Source organism: Drosophila rhopaloa, unplaced genomic scaffold (assembly GCF_018152115.1).
Source record: "Drosophila rhopaloa isolate 14029-0021.01 unplaced genomic scaffold, ASM1815211v1 contig_167, whole genome shotgun sequence".
NCBI lineage: Eukaryota > Metazoa > Arthropoda > Insecta > Diptera > Drosophilidae > Drosophila > Drosophila rhopaloa.
In genome coordinates this window covers 249,421-267,593 of record NW_025335047.1, presented here as the reverse complement: position 1 = coordinate 267,593, position 18,173 = coordinate 249,421, and the positions used below count along the sequence as shown (strand labels likewise).

General features: G+C 43.3%; 1 protein-coding gene across 5 annotated transcripts in view; it reads right to left on the bottom strand.

The window, feature by feature from the left end:
• Positions 1–18,173, bottom strand: part of LOC108043471 (polypyrimidine tract-binding protein 1) — a 147,348-nt gene that overhangs the window by 52,887 nt on the left and 76,288 nt on the right. Inside the window, exon 4 of one of the 5 annotated variants that reach the window (XM_044458435.1) lies at positions 11,764–11,805. The exons of the other annotated variants lie outside the window; for them this stretch is intronic. Coding sequence (XP_044314370.1) covers positions 11,764–11,805 — 42 coding nt within the window. The remainder of the gene's footprint in view (positions 1–11,763; positions 11,806–18,173) is intronic. 5 annotated transcript variants of the gene reach the window in all.

Here is an 18,173-nt window from a genome sequence, read left to right as displayed (position 1 = left end):
TGATCGATTTGCAGATGTACATTATTACAGTCAACACAGAGAAAAAAAAATGTTAGTTTCCCAAATACATTTGGGCAATATGTTGATTGATAAAAACCATTCTTTTGATACTCGAAGTGAAAATGCTGTTCGATTTTGGTTATTTCATTCTGTAAAGGCAGGCTTGCTGATAAATCGCTGCTTATTAGTCTGGTTTTGAACAGAAAACCAACTCAAATGTCATTAGGGGGTTAGCAAAAAGGGGCTGGGTCCGAAACCGAAGCCCTGTTTCTGCTATTGTTTGTCTGGCAGTCCCTTTTGCATAATGAAAGTAACGTTGTGGCAGCCATTTTGCGGTTTGACAAATGTTGTGTCAAATTCGGCAACACAGCCGCAACACAGGAAGCGCAAGAGCGGCATGGGCCAGGGGTCGTCAGAGGGTTAAGCAGAAATGGTTTTTGGTTGGGCCAACCGCCGGACAACTTTGTCAAATGCTAATGGACTCTCCAGACTCCCACTCGCACGCAAAGAGCGAAAAATTAGCCCTGGCTCCATCGCCCAAACACACTCGAAAGTCCTTGCAGGTGCATCCTCCTGCCACACATCCTCCTGTTTGACTTGACAACAACGGTGAGCTGACCAGAGCAACCGCTGCTGTCGACAGCAACAATATCATCAGCGTCAACAGCAACAGCCCGGCTGCAACATGAGCAACATTAAAAAACATTAGACCAGAAATCACTTGGCAGCAACCACCTCGTTTGTTGCAGGTACACCCCCTCCCAGCTGTGGGTGGTTGGAGGGTGAGAGCCACCACTGCAACATCTGAATCCACAAAATGCGGCTTAGGCGCAGACTGATGATGATGTTGCTGCCTGTTAGCCGCTGAATGCCTGTCTGCCGCCTGCTTCTGCACCGAGAATAAAAGGGGGCACTCCTCGAACATGGAATTTATCAACCAAAAAACTATGAATAAACTTAATTTTAGCTGGCTATTGGAAAAACCGAAATAATAAAAAGAGGAAATTTTAGTTATATTCCAAAGTTCCTTTCCAATTCCTTTGTTTAGGATACCACTGTTTCTCGCTGTGGGCACTGCTGCTGCTGCCGGCCTGGCTGGTTGTCCTGGCAATGATTTGTTGGCATTTTCGCGGCTAGCACACACCCGACGAGGGGATGGAGGGGCACTGGAGGGCAGCTGGCCAGGGAACAGTCACCATCATCGTATTACCAAAAGTCGTGCCCCATACCCGACTCCGCCAGCCCCACTGTGTAAATGTAATCCCGATGTTTGGGTCTGGGCCCCGGCCACTTGCTAGTCACACACTCCATTTATTTTTCACTCCTTGACTGGCTCTTCTCGCCCGGCTCAGCCTCAAAATGCACTCTGCAACCACAGCCAGAATTCGGGGTGCTGGATTCAGTATCCAGGAGCGGGTTTCGAAGCGATGCACTTTTCAGGCTAATGCTTTTGTTGCCGCTCTTGTTTGTTGTGTGTGGGCCGCCACTTTTCGGGCACTTTACAGCAGCCAAGTTTAGGATCTCTGCTCATTTGCATATTAGAGCAGCAGGGAGGCGCAAGTTTTGCCATTTTAGCTCCCGGAAAATGCAAAAGTTTTGCCTTTCGGCTGCGAAAATTTGTCTACAACTTAGGCCGGGAATTAGTAAATATTTGCTGAGGCATTAGAAGCATCCTCGTCTGGCCATTGCCTAGACACCAAGTTCGTCTGACAGTCAGTAGCCTGGGGTCAAGGCAATTCAGTAAAAAACACAAAAATTTTGAACAAAATAACTGCTAAATATTTGTGTGGAAATTACTGTAAGCTTTTGCATTGTTCGCCCGCTTCCGGTCGAGTTCAACGAAATTGTCACGGCTACAAAAAGTCAATTCTACATTGTGAGTGCGGCAATAAATTTGAATAAATTAAGATTGATTTGTTGTTTGCTAGACGAAATATTGTTTAAGCCGGAGAAAAGCCGAAGCAAATAAACAAAAATTCATAGTCAAACAAAAAGCAAAGCACACATAATATGCCAAAAATGTTTTCCCGCACAGCACACAACAAAGTACACACACATTGGGGATTGCACACAAAAGCCAAAAGCAAATTATTTAAATCAACATTCGCTGCGGCCGGCGAGGCAGAAGAATAAGACCAGTACCAGGACGAAAATATTGTCGAATAAAATGTGGGAAAAGGCAAATACATAAATACAATGTCTCCTGCATATGAAAAATGTTGGCCGGCATCCATCAACACATTCATCTTCTGGCCAGGACCGAGGCCAGGGCACTTGCAGATGCAGAGGCAGTCCGAACTTTCTGCCATGTATGTAAATTTTTGATTTGCACCGAAAAATGCATAAATAACTGTTAATATTTAATATTGTTAACTTGTAAATTTTAAATGATATATACAAGGACAGCGAGGCCACGGAGATTGGAAGCCCAGCTCTTTGTGGCTTGACTCGGAGCTTGATGTTGATGATTGTCCCTTGTCCATCCCCTTTCCCCGGTTGCGAATGAATTATGCAGTTTTTAACAAAAATCTCGCAGTAGGATTTACATGGTTGGCTGGCTCTCTTGACCCTTTGTGTGCGGAGTGTCCCGGCAAAAGTTAAATTGTTTTTTGTTCTATTTTATTATGCTCATCATAAATTTTCCATGTGCTTGTATGTTATTCTCTTTTTTTTTTGGTGAAGTTGCAAAATTTAGAACTGACATTTGTCAGCAGCATAATCGGAATAGGAACTCTGTGGATGGAATTTAAGCCCTAATCACACATGCAAAGCTGCTGAATTTTTTGTATCGTAATTAAAAAATGTCCTGTAAAATGCGAAGTGGATGAGCCTAAGTCCTTAAGTGCATTTCAATTAAAATGTGTTACTGCTCCTGGTTCAGCAGGTTCTGCCACTGCATAAATCATCCATTCACATGACAAAAAGGTACAAAAAATGCGGCCAAAGCCGTTCAATTTAAAACGTGTTGGCCCAACAACTCACGAAACTAACCGAAAGGCTTGTCGCTCTCTCCATAGTAAAAAGCCGCAAACACTCTCCTAAAAAATTGGCGTCCAGAGCTCTCTATTTATTTTCCACTGCTGGCTGGTGGAAATTTAAAACTTATAAGCACGCCAACCAACCAGCCAACAGCCAGCAAATACCAAACACCAAAGACGCACGCGTACAGCCACCACTCGCTTTTCCATTTCCACATTTGGCCTCCGTTCTGGCTATGGCCAAAAGCCATAAAGTTTTTATTTATTTGCATTTGCTCACGTGTGCATGTTTAATTAAATTTGAAGCGCCTGAGAAGCCGCCATCGAGGCTCGGTTGGGGAATTATTTTTTCGGGTTTTTGTTTTGGCCAGCGAAAACAAAATATATACATGCGAGCGGGTGGCCCGACTGCTCGTCCTACCAAAAGTTATGTCTAACAGCCAGGTCCTATTCGTATGGCCGGCATATGATGCAGTTTACGTAACGAAAATTGAGTTGGACATGACCAAATTGCGGTTGGCTTGGTTCGCTGCTCCGTTTTTGAACTCTTTTTGTTTGGCCATGTGGCCTGGTTGGCTCCACGGGCAGAAACTGATGAGCGGGAGCCTCGGGAGGGGTGAACAAGGATAGCATGAAGGCGTGGCATGCAAATTGGAGCGTGACGTGCATTTCGACAGCGATGGAGTCCGCCGATTTCGTGGCTTTTGGCTTGGGCCCATCTTAAATGAGAGCTTCCGTTCTGACCCGGCAGCATCTAAGTCCAAAAGTAGGTAACATCTACGGCCGACTTGACAAATTGCAAACAGACGACAGCGAAGAGACGACTGGCAGGCGGCTAAAAGCGTTAATTAAATTGTCTCTAGATGCTTGAATGCCTAGGCAGGTTCTCCGGTGGGGAAGGCGAGGCATGTGTGTGGGTGATATAGCCCATTGTATTGTGCACTCACAAAAATATATACTGGAATATAAGAAAAATAAAAAATTGAACTGATAAAAATTGAACCAAGTGTATCAAAACAATATAGAAACCGGCGAAGCAGACAGCTTTGTTCTTTAACTCTTTGTCTTATCATAAATTTACAAAATACAAAATCAGTATATCACTTTGCCAAACAAAGTTTTCTAGCTCCCTCTTTCTTTAAGTGTATTTACATGTAACTGTTCGCATTTGCTGACAGCTTGTTTAGCCGGGGAGCTCATAAAATTTGCAACTTTGTTCTGAAGCGTGGAGATTTTTGTGTGTACAATTTATGCGCCTCATTAGTTGGGCACAGAGACACAGAGTAGGGCGAAGGAGCACGGCAGGAGCAGAGGGCGAGACACACACATCATCATCATTAGTCACCGGTTGTGTGCGCCTAAAAATATGCCAAGCGTTTTGCATTTGCTCAAAGGACAGCCGCCGCGACAGTCGCGCCCAGTCAAATGAAATGGTTTCGACGATGTTTGACATATTTCTACACTTTAACAAACGAGTGCGACTGCGAGGGAGGAACATCGCACACGTGCTCCTGCTCCTGTTGCTGCTGCCGCTGCAGAAATATGTATATATAAGCAGGAGAAGAGATTTTTCATATTTGGGGCCACATATTTCAACGCCACCAGAAGAGGCTGCTGCAGCCGCCGTGTTCTCGTGAGTTGTTGAAAGGGTTGAAGTGCCACAACCCCTTAAATTCCCTACCCCCAGGAAGGGAAAGTAAAAGTGCGACTAAGACTCGGGCTCAGCCTGCTTCTCGCATTGATTTTGTTTTGCTTTCTCTCTGCATTTTTTGTCCACTGATGAAAATACTCTCCCGTAAAACAGAGCATGCCTCTACCTTCGATAATTTAAGGAGACAGAAATTGAATTTACTTATTAAGTGCTTACAAAGTTTGTTTATCACTTGGACCCAATTCCCAAACAATTATTTTATATTTTCCAATCTGGGCATGATATTCATCTATGTTTTACAATGTCTTTTCTCCCTGTGTCCTGTTGTTGGCTTTCCTTGGACCCATCATCGTGGGCTGCGCTCTCATTCATTTCATTTCCCCGTCTGCGTTTCATTTTATTTTATGCCTCGCTTTTTATTTTCGTGCTGTCTGTGCTGAGGCTCTCCTGCTGCTGTTGCTTCAGCCTCAGCTCCTGCGTTTGCCTACTTTTTGTTTTTTTTTATTTATTTGCGGCGCTTTGCAATTTCAAAAAGTGTTCGCATAGCCAGGCACGGAAGGCAGGACCAAAGGCTTAGGGAGGCTAGCTGGCTGCTGGCTGCTGGCTCTCCTTTCGCCATGGACTGTTTCGGGCCAAGATGAGGCTCGCGTGCACGGCTGCCTTATATTGCAAAGCGGGCATAATAAATATTTGACGCTTCATAAATCTTTAAAGAGTTGCCAAAAGCAGGGGCTTACGGCTCGTGTCGAGTGCCTATCCCGTAGCCACGGGCCTTAATGGATTCGCTACTTTTAGCTGCTCTACGTTTATGCTAATGATTTGGCTGTTGCAATTGGAAGCGGCTGCTGCGCAAATTTGACAACAAACAGGGTGGAGAAATGGTGGAGGAATGGCCGCCTGGGAAACCCTTGTAAATTGCATAAAGAGGATGCCTACCAAAACTTGGCCACAATTTTCACTTGCACTCTAGACGGTGGTGGAGCTATTTTTGATTTCCCCAATGATTTGCATTAACATTTTTAGCACCACGCAGCTCCCGTCGATCTTAGAGTTCGGCAGCTCACCTTCGACCTTACACCGCCCACTTACACCCACGCAACCATTTTCGCACACAGTCAGAGACAATGGTCAATCGATGAAGCGTGAGCACAATATGCGGGTTTGCTGAACACAGGGGTTAAGGCGGGCCACGGCGGAATAAGGCTGCCTCGTAAATGAACTATTGTTTATAAACTGCCCCAAATCGGTTTGGGTCCAGGACTCACACACAGGTTTTGGTTTGGCCTCAAGGGCCCGCTGGGCATTTCGAATTTTCTTCATTCGGATATTATGTAATTAAGACCATGCAAATGCATACCGCAAACACTTCAAGAAAAATGCTTTGCAGAATCATGACGCTATAATTTTGAAGTCGATCTCTAGCGATCAAGAAGATGTATGAATACAATTCCACCAACGAATGATTACATTCAGATTAAATATTAATAATAAAGGTAAATAGATCAATTGAAATTATGAAAATTTAAAATATAACTACTAATCCTATAAAAAAACATTTTAGGAGGAAAGATTTCTACAAAAAGAAATTTAATGTTATTAAATTAAATGAAAATTCTAACAAATTATTATGAAAATAGTAATACATAAAAATCGGAATAAACTGAAGAGGATTAGTAAAATGCCTGATTTCAGTGGCTTATTTTTGTATGTGCATGTGCCCCAGCTGCCATCCTCTTCAGCTTCGCACCCTTCTGCACCCCTTCTGTCCACTTCCAACTGAATGCGGGGTTCTTCTGCAGTTCGTCGTCGCCGGCGACCCAGTTCATTTAAATTTGGCGCCGAGCCAAGTCAAGCCAGCGAGCCAAGCAATGAGCATTAAAGTTATGCTCATAGTTGAGGCAGAGGTGGGTGGTGCGGGGGAGGAAGGTGTGTGCCCGGCCAGGCGTTGCTTGTAGCTTTGTTTGTTGTTAAGTGTGTTAACAGGGTTTATGCTGCACACTCGCACACACAAACAGGGCATCCAGCCTGCTGTATAAGGAGTGTAAGCCCACACATCCATGAAACGCGGCTGTCTGCTCCCCCCTTTCCCCTCCATTTCCGTGCACCACTGTGTGTCTTATTAGCGTTCAGCTGCTGGCTTTAAAGTGGTTCAGAGACCCCACGCGTGTTTGCAGCCGCTTTAAGACGCTGCTCGCCATTGCCATTGTTGTAGCCTGACAACTTCCGACAGCCATCCATCCACATCCACATCCTCGCACACACACTCGCACCCGCGTAGCGCCACCCCCGAAGGTGCAGCTATTATTATTTTTGTGAAATAAAAACCGCAATTACCTGAGAGTAAAATATATGGCAGTAGGAGCAAATAAACCAGAGAGTGCGTTTGTGTTGGCGAGTGTGTGACATAAAGCAAACAATATGGCGACACGCAACACTAAACAGACGCAGGCGAAAAAGCCCGGGGGAAAGCAGGCGGGCGCTTGTGATAGGGGGCGTGGTTGTTCACACACTTCCCCGCCAAAGTTGCTGCTGGGCTGCGAGCAACATAGTTGCCGCAACCCGAGCGCTTTAACATTAGTTGTGGTCGCAAACAAAAGTAGAAGAGTGAAAAATTAAGTTATACCAAAGCGTCAATGTGTGAGTGGAAAGGGGACCTCCCGCCGACACCTTCACCATTAAGTAGCATTGTTTTCCCTTCTGTTACTCTCTCGCGTGAAGCACAAAAATTGAGTAACTGCACGTGAATGAAAATGAAAACAAAGCCAGAAGGGGAGTGCTGCAGCAGCAGGACGAGCGATGGGCGAACTTTCACGCTAAAAACTTTTGCATTTCTTAACTAGTTTTTGTTATTGTTAGTTGTTTTTCTCCACTCTTTTTGGGGGTGCACAAAATGCGGAAAATTAAATTGCCCCCGAGAGCGTTTGCCCGCTTTCGCCGGTCCAAAAGTGCGGAGCAGACAACACGCAGCCAAACAATAATTGAAATAAACACTTAAAAACTTTGACTGCAGCACTTTCTCCGTGCTTGGTCTTTGCCATTTTCCTTTTGTTCAACTGGAAATAGTTTTCGTTAGCTTATAAGCGAGCTGCTTGTCGCACTCTGTTGCCGGCAGTTAAATTCTATAAAGCTGAAAGGACAGATTTTCCGACTGCCGCAGAAAGCAACAAAGAAGTAAACAAAAGCGCTGCATACTTTTGTGCGTTGTGGCAATCTAATTATAGCTCCCGTGATTTAGGGACAATTACGTAAATATAATTAAGTCAATGAAGCGTTTAAGCGAGAGTCGAAAGAAATAACAAGGAAAGCGCCGACCGCAATTTAAGTTTTCGTAACATGTCCTGGGGTCGAATTTTAGTTGAGTCCCAGTTTCGGCTCGAAGAAGGGGATGAAACCGCAGAGCATTCGTTGTGTTTACATTTCGCACCCATTTTGGCCACCCAAGCCCATGTGTTTTCTAATCTAGACCAACGAGTTTGTCAAAGTCAGATTGACAAATAGCATATCTTTAGCCACACACACTGCCTAATAATTACGTAGAAAGTTCGGGCTTGGATTAAGCACTATTCCCAAAAACATACATTTAAGCCATAAATCGAAACCCTTTAACCATCTCATTTGTATTTCAAATTGGTCATGGTCATTTACTTGGGGACAGTTTCCTTGCTGTAGTTGTAAGCGGCCTAAAGCTAAGATTTTAATTTATCCAAATTGTTGTGCCTTTCTTTGTTGCTATTGCGGTTGCCTTTCGTTTTTTTCCCCTGCCACAAAGCTTCGCTAATTAATTTGATATTTTTTCACTGCCTTCTTACGTTGCTAAATAGGAAAAATTAATGCCAAGGAAACACATTGCGCTCCATTTTGTGGGCGTAGACCGATAGCAAGGCTCATAACATTTTGTTCCTCTTTCTAGGTCTTTTGTTCTTGGCTGCTTTTTTATGGACATTCCATGGGACGAGGCTAAAAAAAAGACGAAAAATTAATATCAATTTTCGAGCTTTGTCTAGGGCTAACAACCCTCTTTGTTGTTTTTGTTGTCGCTGGATATTGCTGCTGCTGTTGACGTAAATTGTAGATTATAATCAAATGTATTTTGTTTCGCTATGTGAATAATTTTCGTTGCTTTTTTATGCTTCTGGTTTGGTGTAATTTTTTTTATATTTTCATAGCGTGCTTTTGGGCGCTCTGAATATGTCCTTTGGCTAGCTCTGGCTATATTATATTAATAGCAATTACTCATAATTACTCGCGCTCTCTACCGCCCTCGCTCGGGTTCTCCGTTTCAGTTTCCCTGCAATTAAGTTGATTACAACAGCAGTGACAGCCTTTTCCCTTGTCTAGGTGTGTGCGAGTTGCACTGACCCATGAAAAGGACTGTTGATTGTGAGGAAGTGCAAAAAGAAAAGTGAAAAGCTAAAGGTTAGCCGGCGAGCACATGCTTATAAATCACAGATGCTCCTTAAGCCCTGCTTTTCACTGTTTTCTTTTTCCCGGCTGGCTTTTCTTTCGTTTTTCTCTCAAATTCAGTTAACCGCCTCGAGGGTCGGGAACAAGCCCTCGTATCTGGGCAGGGCATCTCTGGAGTACACTCCAAGTGAGGATATTATTTTCGCCTTTCAGTGGCTCAACCACTCATTCGGCACCGCCGCCTGATAATAGAACGTTCTGCCGCAAGACAAATTATTCTGCAGCCCGTGGGTATGTGAGAGTATTGCACACGGAGATTATTTTTCCGAACATTTTGTTTCATTTGTGTGGCTCAGTAAGTGAGTCGAAAATAATGTTTAAATATTTAATTATCTAAATAACATTTAGGGGGCATTTGCAACTGATTTTGGTCATTTTGAACTCGATCTTCTTTTTTTCTTACTGTCTCTAAAGGTCGTCTTCTCGAACCCAATATTTTTTTTCAAGTGAAGGCCACTCTCTCTACCTCTATTTGGGCTACGCCCCTCGGGGCTACAATCATCATCAGTGTCAGCAACAGGAGGCGGATCCGTTGGCTTTTGATTCCAGCGGTAAAGCGCGTTATCCCAACCGAATCCGAATCCGAAAGTGGGCTGCAGGGCGTGTTTTTCCGTAATTGAAAAGCGAAAAGCGCCGAAAAGCCAAAGCCAAAACGCTCCTCTAGCAGCTACAAGTGGCGACTGCAGAGACGAGTCAAGTACGCTCTGCTGCCGATAGACAACATATTCAAAGCCAAATTATCGACTAATGCTGAGGATAACGAGCACCGCCTCAGACAGCAGGCGTCATGTAAAAAAATTAATTAACAAAATTGCTTTTTCAAAATTCTATGCGCGACCAAAAAAATAAGGTTGCAATTACCGTTAATGAGTTTAACGCCAAAGGCACCACCAAACGCATCTCCTTGACTTTCCTCTTAATGAGCAGAGCCTTTTAGACATCACAAAAGTTTCGCAGCTTGTCTATTTTGATGTTTCCTGGGTTTTCGCTACCCTTTTTTTCATTTTTGTTGGGAAAATATTTTACTTTCCTTTGCACTTGACTTCACTTTAACTATGGGGTCAGGTCTAAAAAAAAGTGCACAAGACACGCAACAAGTCTTGGCCCGAACTTAGAACTTGGGCAAGCACCTTTGACGTGGCTTCTGGAAATTACCCTTTTTACGTGGCACATTAATTTCGAGCAGGTTCACTGGGTTCAGTGAGCAGTCAACCCCAAACACACCCACACACGTACCCTTCTCCACATTTGACCAGTTCATTGAAGCGTTTTTGATGTCAGGTTTCTTTTGCTGGGAACTATTGCCATGGCTGCCAACCCAAAGTGTTCCGCAAATGACAGTAATGACTACCATCGCTTTGATTTCGACTTACAGCTCTATCTGCCCATCCATCAGCTTCCAGTTCCTGCTCTATTCTTTATTTTCCCTCCGCCGGATTTGTCTCAATTGGTAAATGGAAGCCAATTAGTGGCCGGCTGTGTGGCCAAGTGTTAAATTAATTACCTAATGGCTGCACTCTTGACTCGGTGCAAAGTTTGCTTATTGAACTCTTAAATAAAATGCACATGCAACTCACTCGCATTATTTGCCCATAGATATATCTGGACCTGTTTGTGTGTTGACTTAATTATATTTGCAGTGAGGAAAAACGGAATGGCCGGTAATCAGAACTGGAGAGTCGATTGAGGCGAGCCAAGAGCTGCACAAATAGTTCAGGTCGTGTCGGTTCGCTTGGGGTCAGAGTATGGGCTGGCCCATGACAATGGCAGAGCAAATATTAAACAGGCGGGCCAACATGCTTGCAAGCGTTCACTGGAAAAAAGTATGGATTCTTCCCAGGGACTTTCCTCGCGTTGCAGATAATTTCTGTTATTATAGGGGCACTTTTCTATCTTTTTATAAATTGATAAAGATGATGATCTAATTAAAAAATGGGTATTTTACTTAACTTTTGAAGTCATTTCTTTAACATAGTGTTAATACAAGAAATATTTATGAAAAATAATCTTAATTTTTCCCTGAGTGCATCATTGTGTGTGGTCAACCCGGAAAATTCTTGACTGGGCAAATCCAGTTATAAAAATGGCCAGTCCAGCGCAGTCAATGCAAGGAGACAACAAAAAAACAGATCCGGCTTAGAGGAAGACCATGATCCCCAAACGGGGAGGAGGGTGTACGGTGTGTGTGAGAAATGTAAACCTAAATATTTTATGGCATTCAAGCAGCCAACACAAAGGCTTCAGTAGGAGAAAAGGAAGTGATGTCAGGTAAGTGCCGGTCGCACTGAAATAAAATTGCATACTTCATGGCGCGGGATGCGGCAACACAACGACAGCAACAAGGAGCACGGAGTCGAGCAAGGAGCCGCCTGTCAGACGTCTTTGTCAGCAGGCAGCGAAGAAATTCGATGAAATTTATTTACAGTTTAAAAAGTAGACAAGTGCCAAGGAGTCGAGAGCTGAAAGGATACGACTGCAATCGACTCTCGTGCGTGTGTGCCCGGCTTTATTTAAAATTCAATTATGGCACACAATTGCTGGTTGCTTGCCGCAATGCCAAATGAAGCGGGATGTTTGCAGAAATAAAACCCCAAGATACTTAGGGAACAAAGGGAAAGTGAAGAGCCCGAAATGTGTTAAATTGTATTGCTAACTTATCGAGTTGCTTACCAAATAGTTTAGTTTGTATATATACTGTTCATCGATCCTTACCTGAAACAAAAAAGAAAATAACAATTAGTTAGTCAGGCGCTGGGCTGGAGGTTGCTTATAACTAAGACATTGGACAGTTACGACAATCTCTGGGCTATCTAGAGGCACACAATATCAAATTTCATACGACAAATACTAGATATGGAGGGGTACGTTTTTCAAAATCAAAAATAACTTAAGAAATTATATAAATACCGAGGGAAAGGTTGATAGCTACCAAAATGAAGAAAATCGAAAAATACTTATTGAGCAATATAATTATCCTATGATAGAGATTTCCTTAAATTATTTAATGATGCATCGCTTTCAGCAAATTGCCTCTGCGGATCATTTTACCAGGTCTACCATCGGCATTTCAACTGGCTTTCAATCTAATTATAATTTATGTCACTGACACACAGCCTAGAGATGCCATTTTAGCTTACTACGCCGGCCATAATTTTAATATTCCCCCCGCGTTCGATATCTGTTTCATCATCTCTAGGGCAGGAGCAACAGGAGGCAACTGGAGCTCGTCATTGTGACACCCGAAATCTTGTTAAAGAAATCTCAATTATCAACTTTTATTGATTTGCATAGCGAGCTCAAAGCGGGAAAATTGTAAACAAGCCCACAGAGCTCAGTGCTATTTACGCTCCATTTTCTCGCTTTTCACTTTCGCAGGAGAGCGAAAAAATGCACGAAAACAATTACGATAAAAATGTGAACTCTGGGTCTCGTCTGACTCGGTGTCTGTTCGGCTCTGTCTGTCCCATCTCGGCGGGATGAATGGGGCTTTGGTTAGGTAACCTGCCATGCGACAAGCTTTGAGCACGGATAAAAGCAAATTATGATAACAATAAAGATTTAACTAGAGAGAAGTTCGAGTGGGCGGGGAGCGGTGGGTGGCGCGCTGTCAAGTGGCATTGCCATGGTCCTGCCATTGAGGAATCGACGGCACAAAGGACCCGACTAGAAGCAGGGACAATTTAAATAGACATTTATCTTGTGGTACCCACACAAGCAGAGGGAAACAGGAAAATCCACGCACACACACACGTGCGGTGCCTATAACAAAATTACAGCGACTGCGGCTGATCCATGACGATGATGCGAAGGACGATATTGTGGGAATCCCCCACTTCGAGCGAGCGAGAGAGAGGCGGACGTTGTGGGTGTTTGTTCCGAAATTTCCTACTTGTTTTGTTTGATTTTATTTATGCAACAACAACAGCCACAGCATTTCCCAACCGCCTTGCCTAGCTCTACTTTTTGTTTTCTTTGCGCTTTTTTCCTCCTTTATTATTTTCTTTATAATTTTTGGCTGGGCAAATGTTTTTCAAAGCATAAAAATACTTTTACATTAACTTGTTCCAACACACACTCAAACCGAAAGTTGTAGAACATTTTTGGGCTTGCTTTTAACGCTCAACGACTTTTGGGCCCAAGAAAAACAGCAAGTTGCTCAAGAGAAGCGGCGGCAACAACAGCAAAAATAATCACAACAACAGCGCCGTGTGTTTTATGTGCGGAATTCCCTTTTTTTAGGGGAAAAGCCTGAGAAAGTTGCCCTGTCTATCGGCTATATCAACATCATTTGCGTTAAGTGGTTCGAAAGCAATGCGGCGAAAAAAGTTGGAACATTTACGATTTGCCTAATGCGTTGGCCTATCTATCACCCTGGAAAAACAAGTCGCCAGCCTATTAAACTGCAATAAAGAAATGTTTTGGCTGCCTGCCAAAATGGAGTAAAGCAACAGTTAACCAGATTTTGGCTTGCCTAATTGGCTGCCTGTTGTTTGTTGCTGTCTGCCCGCAGGGCCAACACAAAAACACAAAACTGGAAAAGAAAAAGGAACGGAGGGCGAACAAAAAACTGTTGCATACTTACGGGGCACCCCTAATAACATTTGCTGATAATGTGTTCGTGTGCGTATGTGTGTATGTGTAGGAAAAATAAATAAAATACTTTTGGCAAGAGCTTTTGTAGGAACTCCTTACGCTCTGTCTAGGCAAAAAATGGAAAAAGAGAAGGGCAAAAAGGCAGCGGCATAGATTTGGGCATATCGATAGCAAGCGTATTGCATATTTGCTTTTGAGCTCCCCAAACGAAGCAAACTGAACACTTTTATGGCTGTTGGGCAAAATTTATGATTTCCCCTTCTGCCTTTGTTAAAAAGGGATTTCGTTTTGTACAGCTCGGCTCGTTACCTGACTGCTCCCCTTCTGCTGTCTGCTTCTGCTCGCCACAATTTAAGCGCTTTAAAATTTGCATGAAAATCAAAGCAGACAGCAGCAGGCAGGACCAAATTATGGCAATTAAAACAAATTAACTGAGTGAGCACAAAAGCGTTTGCCAAATCTGGGTATCAAAGTTCAAAAGCCTGCCAATAGAAAGTTAACTAAACAAAGTACTAATGAACTTCGGGATTCATGGCATAGCACAGCCAGGCTGGCGGGGAAAATTGATTTGCATAGCAACCGGAGCATGTGGCATAGTCTGCCAAATCGCAAGACACTCGCTAAGCAGTTTAACTATTTAGGGCAACAGCCCGGGCTGAAGCACCACTCACAGCACAGCTCCTTTTCCTTCTCCCCCCGTTCCTTGTGTGCCACACGCCATGGCAACTACAATTTGAGGCGCACGCCGCAGGCTGAAGTGTCAAAGACATGGCCATCACGGGCTTGTCGGCTACACAAATGTTGACAAGCTAATGAAATGTGAGGTCCCCAAAATTGATACACTCTGCTCGAAGACGATGATGAACTCCAGCTCGAACTCCACTCCTCAGAGCCTCCTTTCATTGACAGTGAAAAGGAGTCCCAGGCGACCGGTTTGGACCGTGGGGGCCGAGTGCTAAATTGTTGCTTAGACATTCGGTTATGCAAATCGGAATCATAATGAAATCAACAATGGAAAGACAGAGCTGGCAGCACAGGAATTTCTGGAGAATTGATTGATGAGCATTAAACTTTAAAAAGTGACGAAGATATTCTCAAATCAAGAACTCATAACTAAAAGTATCTAAAATTGTATTCTCATTTTAGGCATGACTAAATTTATGTATTCCAGTTCTACATTCTTTGCTTTTAAAACGCTATTACCGTAAAATAAACTAGTATAGGTAGACAATCAGGAGCAGAACCATAACTTAGTTCAGGGGAGGTTTCAATTTATCTGCCACATACATTAAGGAAACCCCAGGATGGAAGATGGCAACACGTTCAAATTGGACCTCAAACGGAGGCATAAAATGTGCGATGAATCGGCCGTATCGGCGTGTATATCATGGCACAAGAAGAATCGATTCAAAACTGAATTCCAAAACAATTTGCCGAGGACAGAGAACGCCCCAAAGACATGAGTGGTAAATCACATCAATATGTAACTCAGTCAGCAGCCAGAACCCAGAGAGCTTGAGCAAAGTGGGGCAAAAACAGATGGCAAAGATGTTTATCTAAGAGCAATGGTCCGGGAAACGTTTCCTTCCCGCGCAGTCCTCCAAACCTACCCACATCCACCATCCCAACGATTTGCTATGCAATTTTACACACTTGACCATTAAACGTAGCCATTGGGAGCAGTTTGCATAGCAATGAAGCAGGGACAGGGGCCGGTTCGAGGCCGAGGTCTGAATAGAAAAGCAAGGAGTCGGAGTCGGGTCAACTTGATGAAGTATGAATGATAACGCCGGAGCAGGGAGCAGGGAGCAGAGAGCTTAGCTTAGCAGCTTCCCCGACATCCAGGCTCCTGAGGATGATGACGACGATGATGGCCATGCGATGGCTAACCGCATTGAAGAGGTGTGTAGTTGACTGTAAAAACTTCAATGAATAAATTTTTCTCTCCTTCGAGGTGGCCGTAAAAAGCATAAATATAACTCAGACACCAGTCACACAAGCCGGATGTGAGAGAAATAGTAGCAAAGTAAATTGATCGAAATGAAAATGCTCATAAATTTGCATGCGATGGGCCAAATATTGTAATAGCACGTAATTTATAGCTCAACTGATAAAAAGGGAAACAATATTACCACACGGATCCCCCCAAAATAAAGTGAAAAGAATTAATGTTTTATGAAATGCTAAAAAGGTAAGGGTTAAGTGAGAAACTTAAATTTAAAACTGAACTATACTTAATACTAAGATACTAATACAAAATTCAATCATTTATTATGGTTCACTTCAATAACTTAAAAAATATTTAAAATAATTCTAAATATATAAGATAAGTCTTAGATGAGCCCAAAATAAATGCAATTAAGTGCAGAAAATATTATCTTAAGGAAAAGTAAAGTAAATCTACAAATTTAATATTTAATGAACACAATTGTTATAAAATTTGTGATGCTGCGGAGTTTTCTGGTTGATATTTTCTCTCTGTATGCCTATCTACTTGCTCCATTAAATACCAAAATACCATACCATCAAATTAAATAAGGAAAGCCCGTATTTCTTCCAGTTCCTCTTCCTGGCCCTCCTGACACTTGACGATTTGTCATGTTGACACAATAAAACGTCACAAGAAGCTCCGAAGCCAGAAGCACACAAACGAGAAAAAATGCCAAGTAGATTCTATGGAATTATGACAAACTGTCTCGAAAATGCTGAAAATACTGTTAACGTTTTGGCTTCGGAGCAAAGCGAACTCGGACAAAGCATGAGGAAAAAATTATATGAACTGCAGCTCTTGCTTTTGTTGACTGACGAAAGGAGGAACGTGGCGTATGAGCAATGTCTGCTGATGAGAATGATGAAACAGCAGAAAATATGCCAGGGGGCGGCAGCATGCAAATACAATGAACTTGAGTGGAAAGTGGAGTCGCTTTGCTGGTCTGCCTGCATTTATGAGCATAAAAAATTGGCGCCGCATTTACACAGACAATCAAGCGCAGTCCTCCGTTTCCGAGCTGTGGAAAAGGGGGAAAAATCGCTTGAAAGGCAAAAGGCGAACCGAAGACGACAGGCGACAATAGCCCTTCTTTTTTCCTATTTCTGTGCCTCCGCCTGGAAATTGCACAACTCATCAAAAGTCTGCCTTCTGGCCGGGATCCGTCCTGATGTCTGGCATTTGCATTTATGCACATAAAACTAGCGGAAAATTTGATGTTGATGTTGACAGAAGGTGACAATTGTTTGCCAGAACTGCATTTAATCAAGTTCAAGCCAGACCTCGTTTGCCCGAAGGCCACAAATTAGTCATTAGCATGTGTTTATGCGGCGTCGCAGCCGAAATCAGTGCTATAAAATATTTAGGGTAACGATCCCATGCAGAGAAAGAGGGTGTGCACAAACTTAATGCATAATTTAGAGCACTAAAATCTACCAGCCCAACTTCGGCCTGACACACATTTTTGCGCTATAATAATAATTAGACAAGGGCCGGATAGACAACGTCTGTGGTTATTAATCAGCCCCGAGCAAGTGCGCACATGAAAGTGTGCTATGCAAACTCAAAAACTTTGCTCTCAACTTATTTTCAACAAATTAATTTCCCACCCGCCAGAAAGAGAAGTGCGGTGCTCTTCGGGCCTGTTTGCCCAACTCTAGTTAATGAAATCAGTTGCACTCGCCCAGATTGCGAGTGTGTAAATTTAGTTAACTGCAAACTTTAGCCAACATTATGTCTGGCATCGATGCCGGTGTTATACCTGCTGCCTGCTGCCCCTCTTAAACATTTATATGTTATGCTGCTACTTTTTTTTGGGGCACCCCGTTTGTTCGTTTTCGGGGTGCGTTGCAGTGCAATTTCCAGCTGCCAGACGCACAATTTCCCAAGCCGCATACATCAAGCTGCGGGCAACCGAGCACGAAAATTTCCACCACCTCCGTCTGCGCCGTACGTGCGCGTATGGAAATGATGTCCGTTCGTGGCTTTGGTAATGTAAAACGTAGCAAATTGAGTTCATTTCGCTGACGGACTCCTGGTAAGCAGAACTTATCATTAGTATCGCTTTTCCGGGCACCACCGCCGCATGCTGAATGAAACCAGCTCACACCTCCCAGCCTGGCCAGGAAACAGGAGCGATATAGGAGCAGGAATGGAGCAATGGGTATGGCTGAATGAATAGGGATACGCGCTTCTAGCGCACGTAAACATGTAATAATTACTTGGTTCTAGGTGTTTTCAACTCACTTTACTCCGCTGAAAGTTGCAAACGAAACTTTTCGAGCAGAACAAGTTCAGCGGACACTGGAAAAACGGACTTCAAGATAATTCCCAAAGTGCGAAATGAATGTTTAGTTTGATCAATTTATCCTAATACCTATTTTCGAAAAACAACAAAAGGTTGCTTTGTATTTTTGTTCTCACTAACTGACAATCATTTAAGGACAACCGTAATTCCAAAACGTTGTTCAACAAAATCCTAACATATTGTAAAACAGAT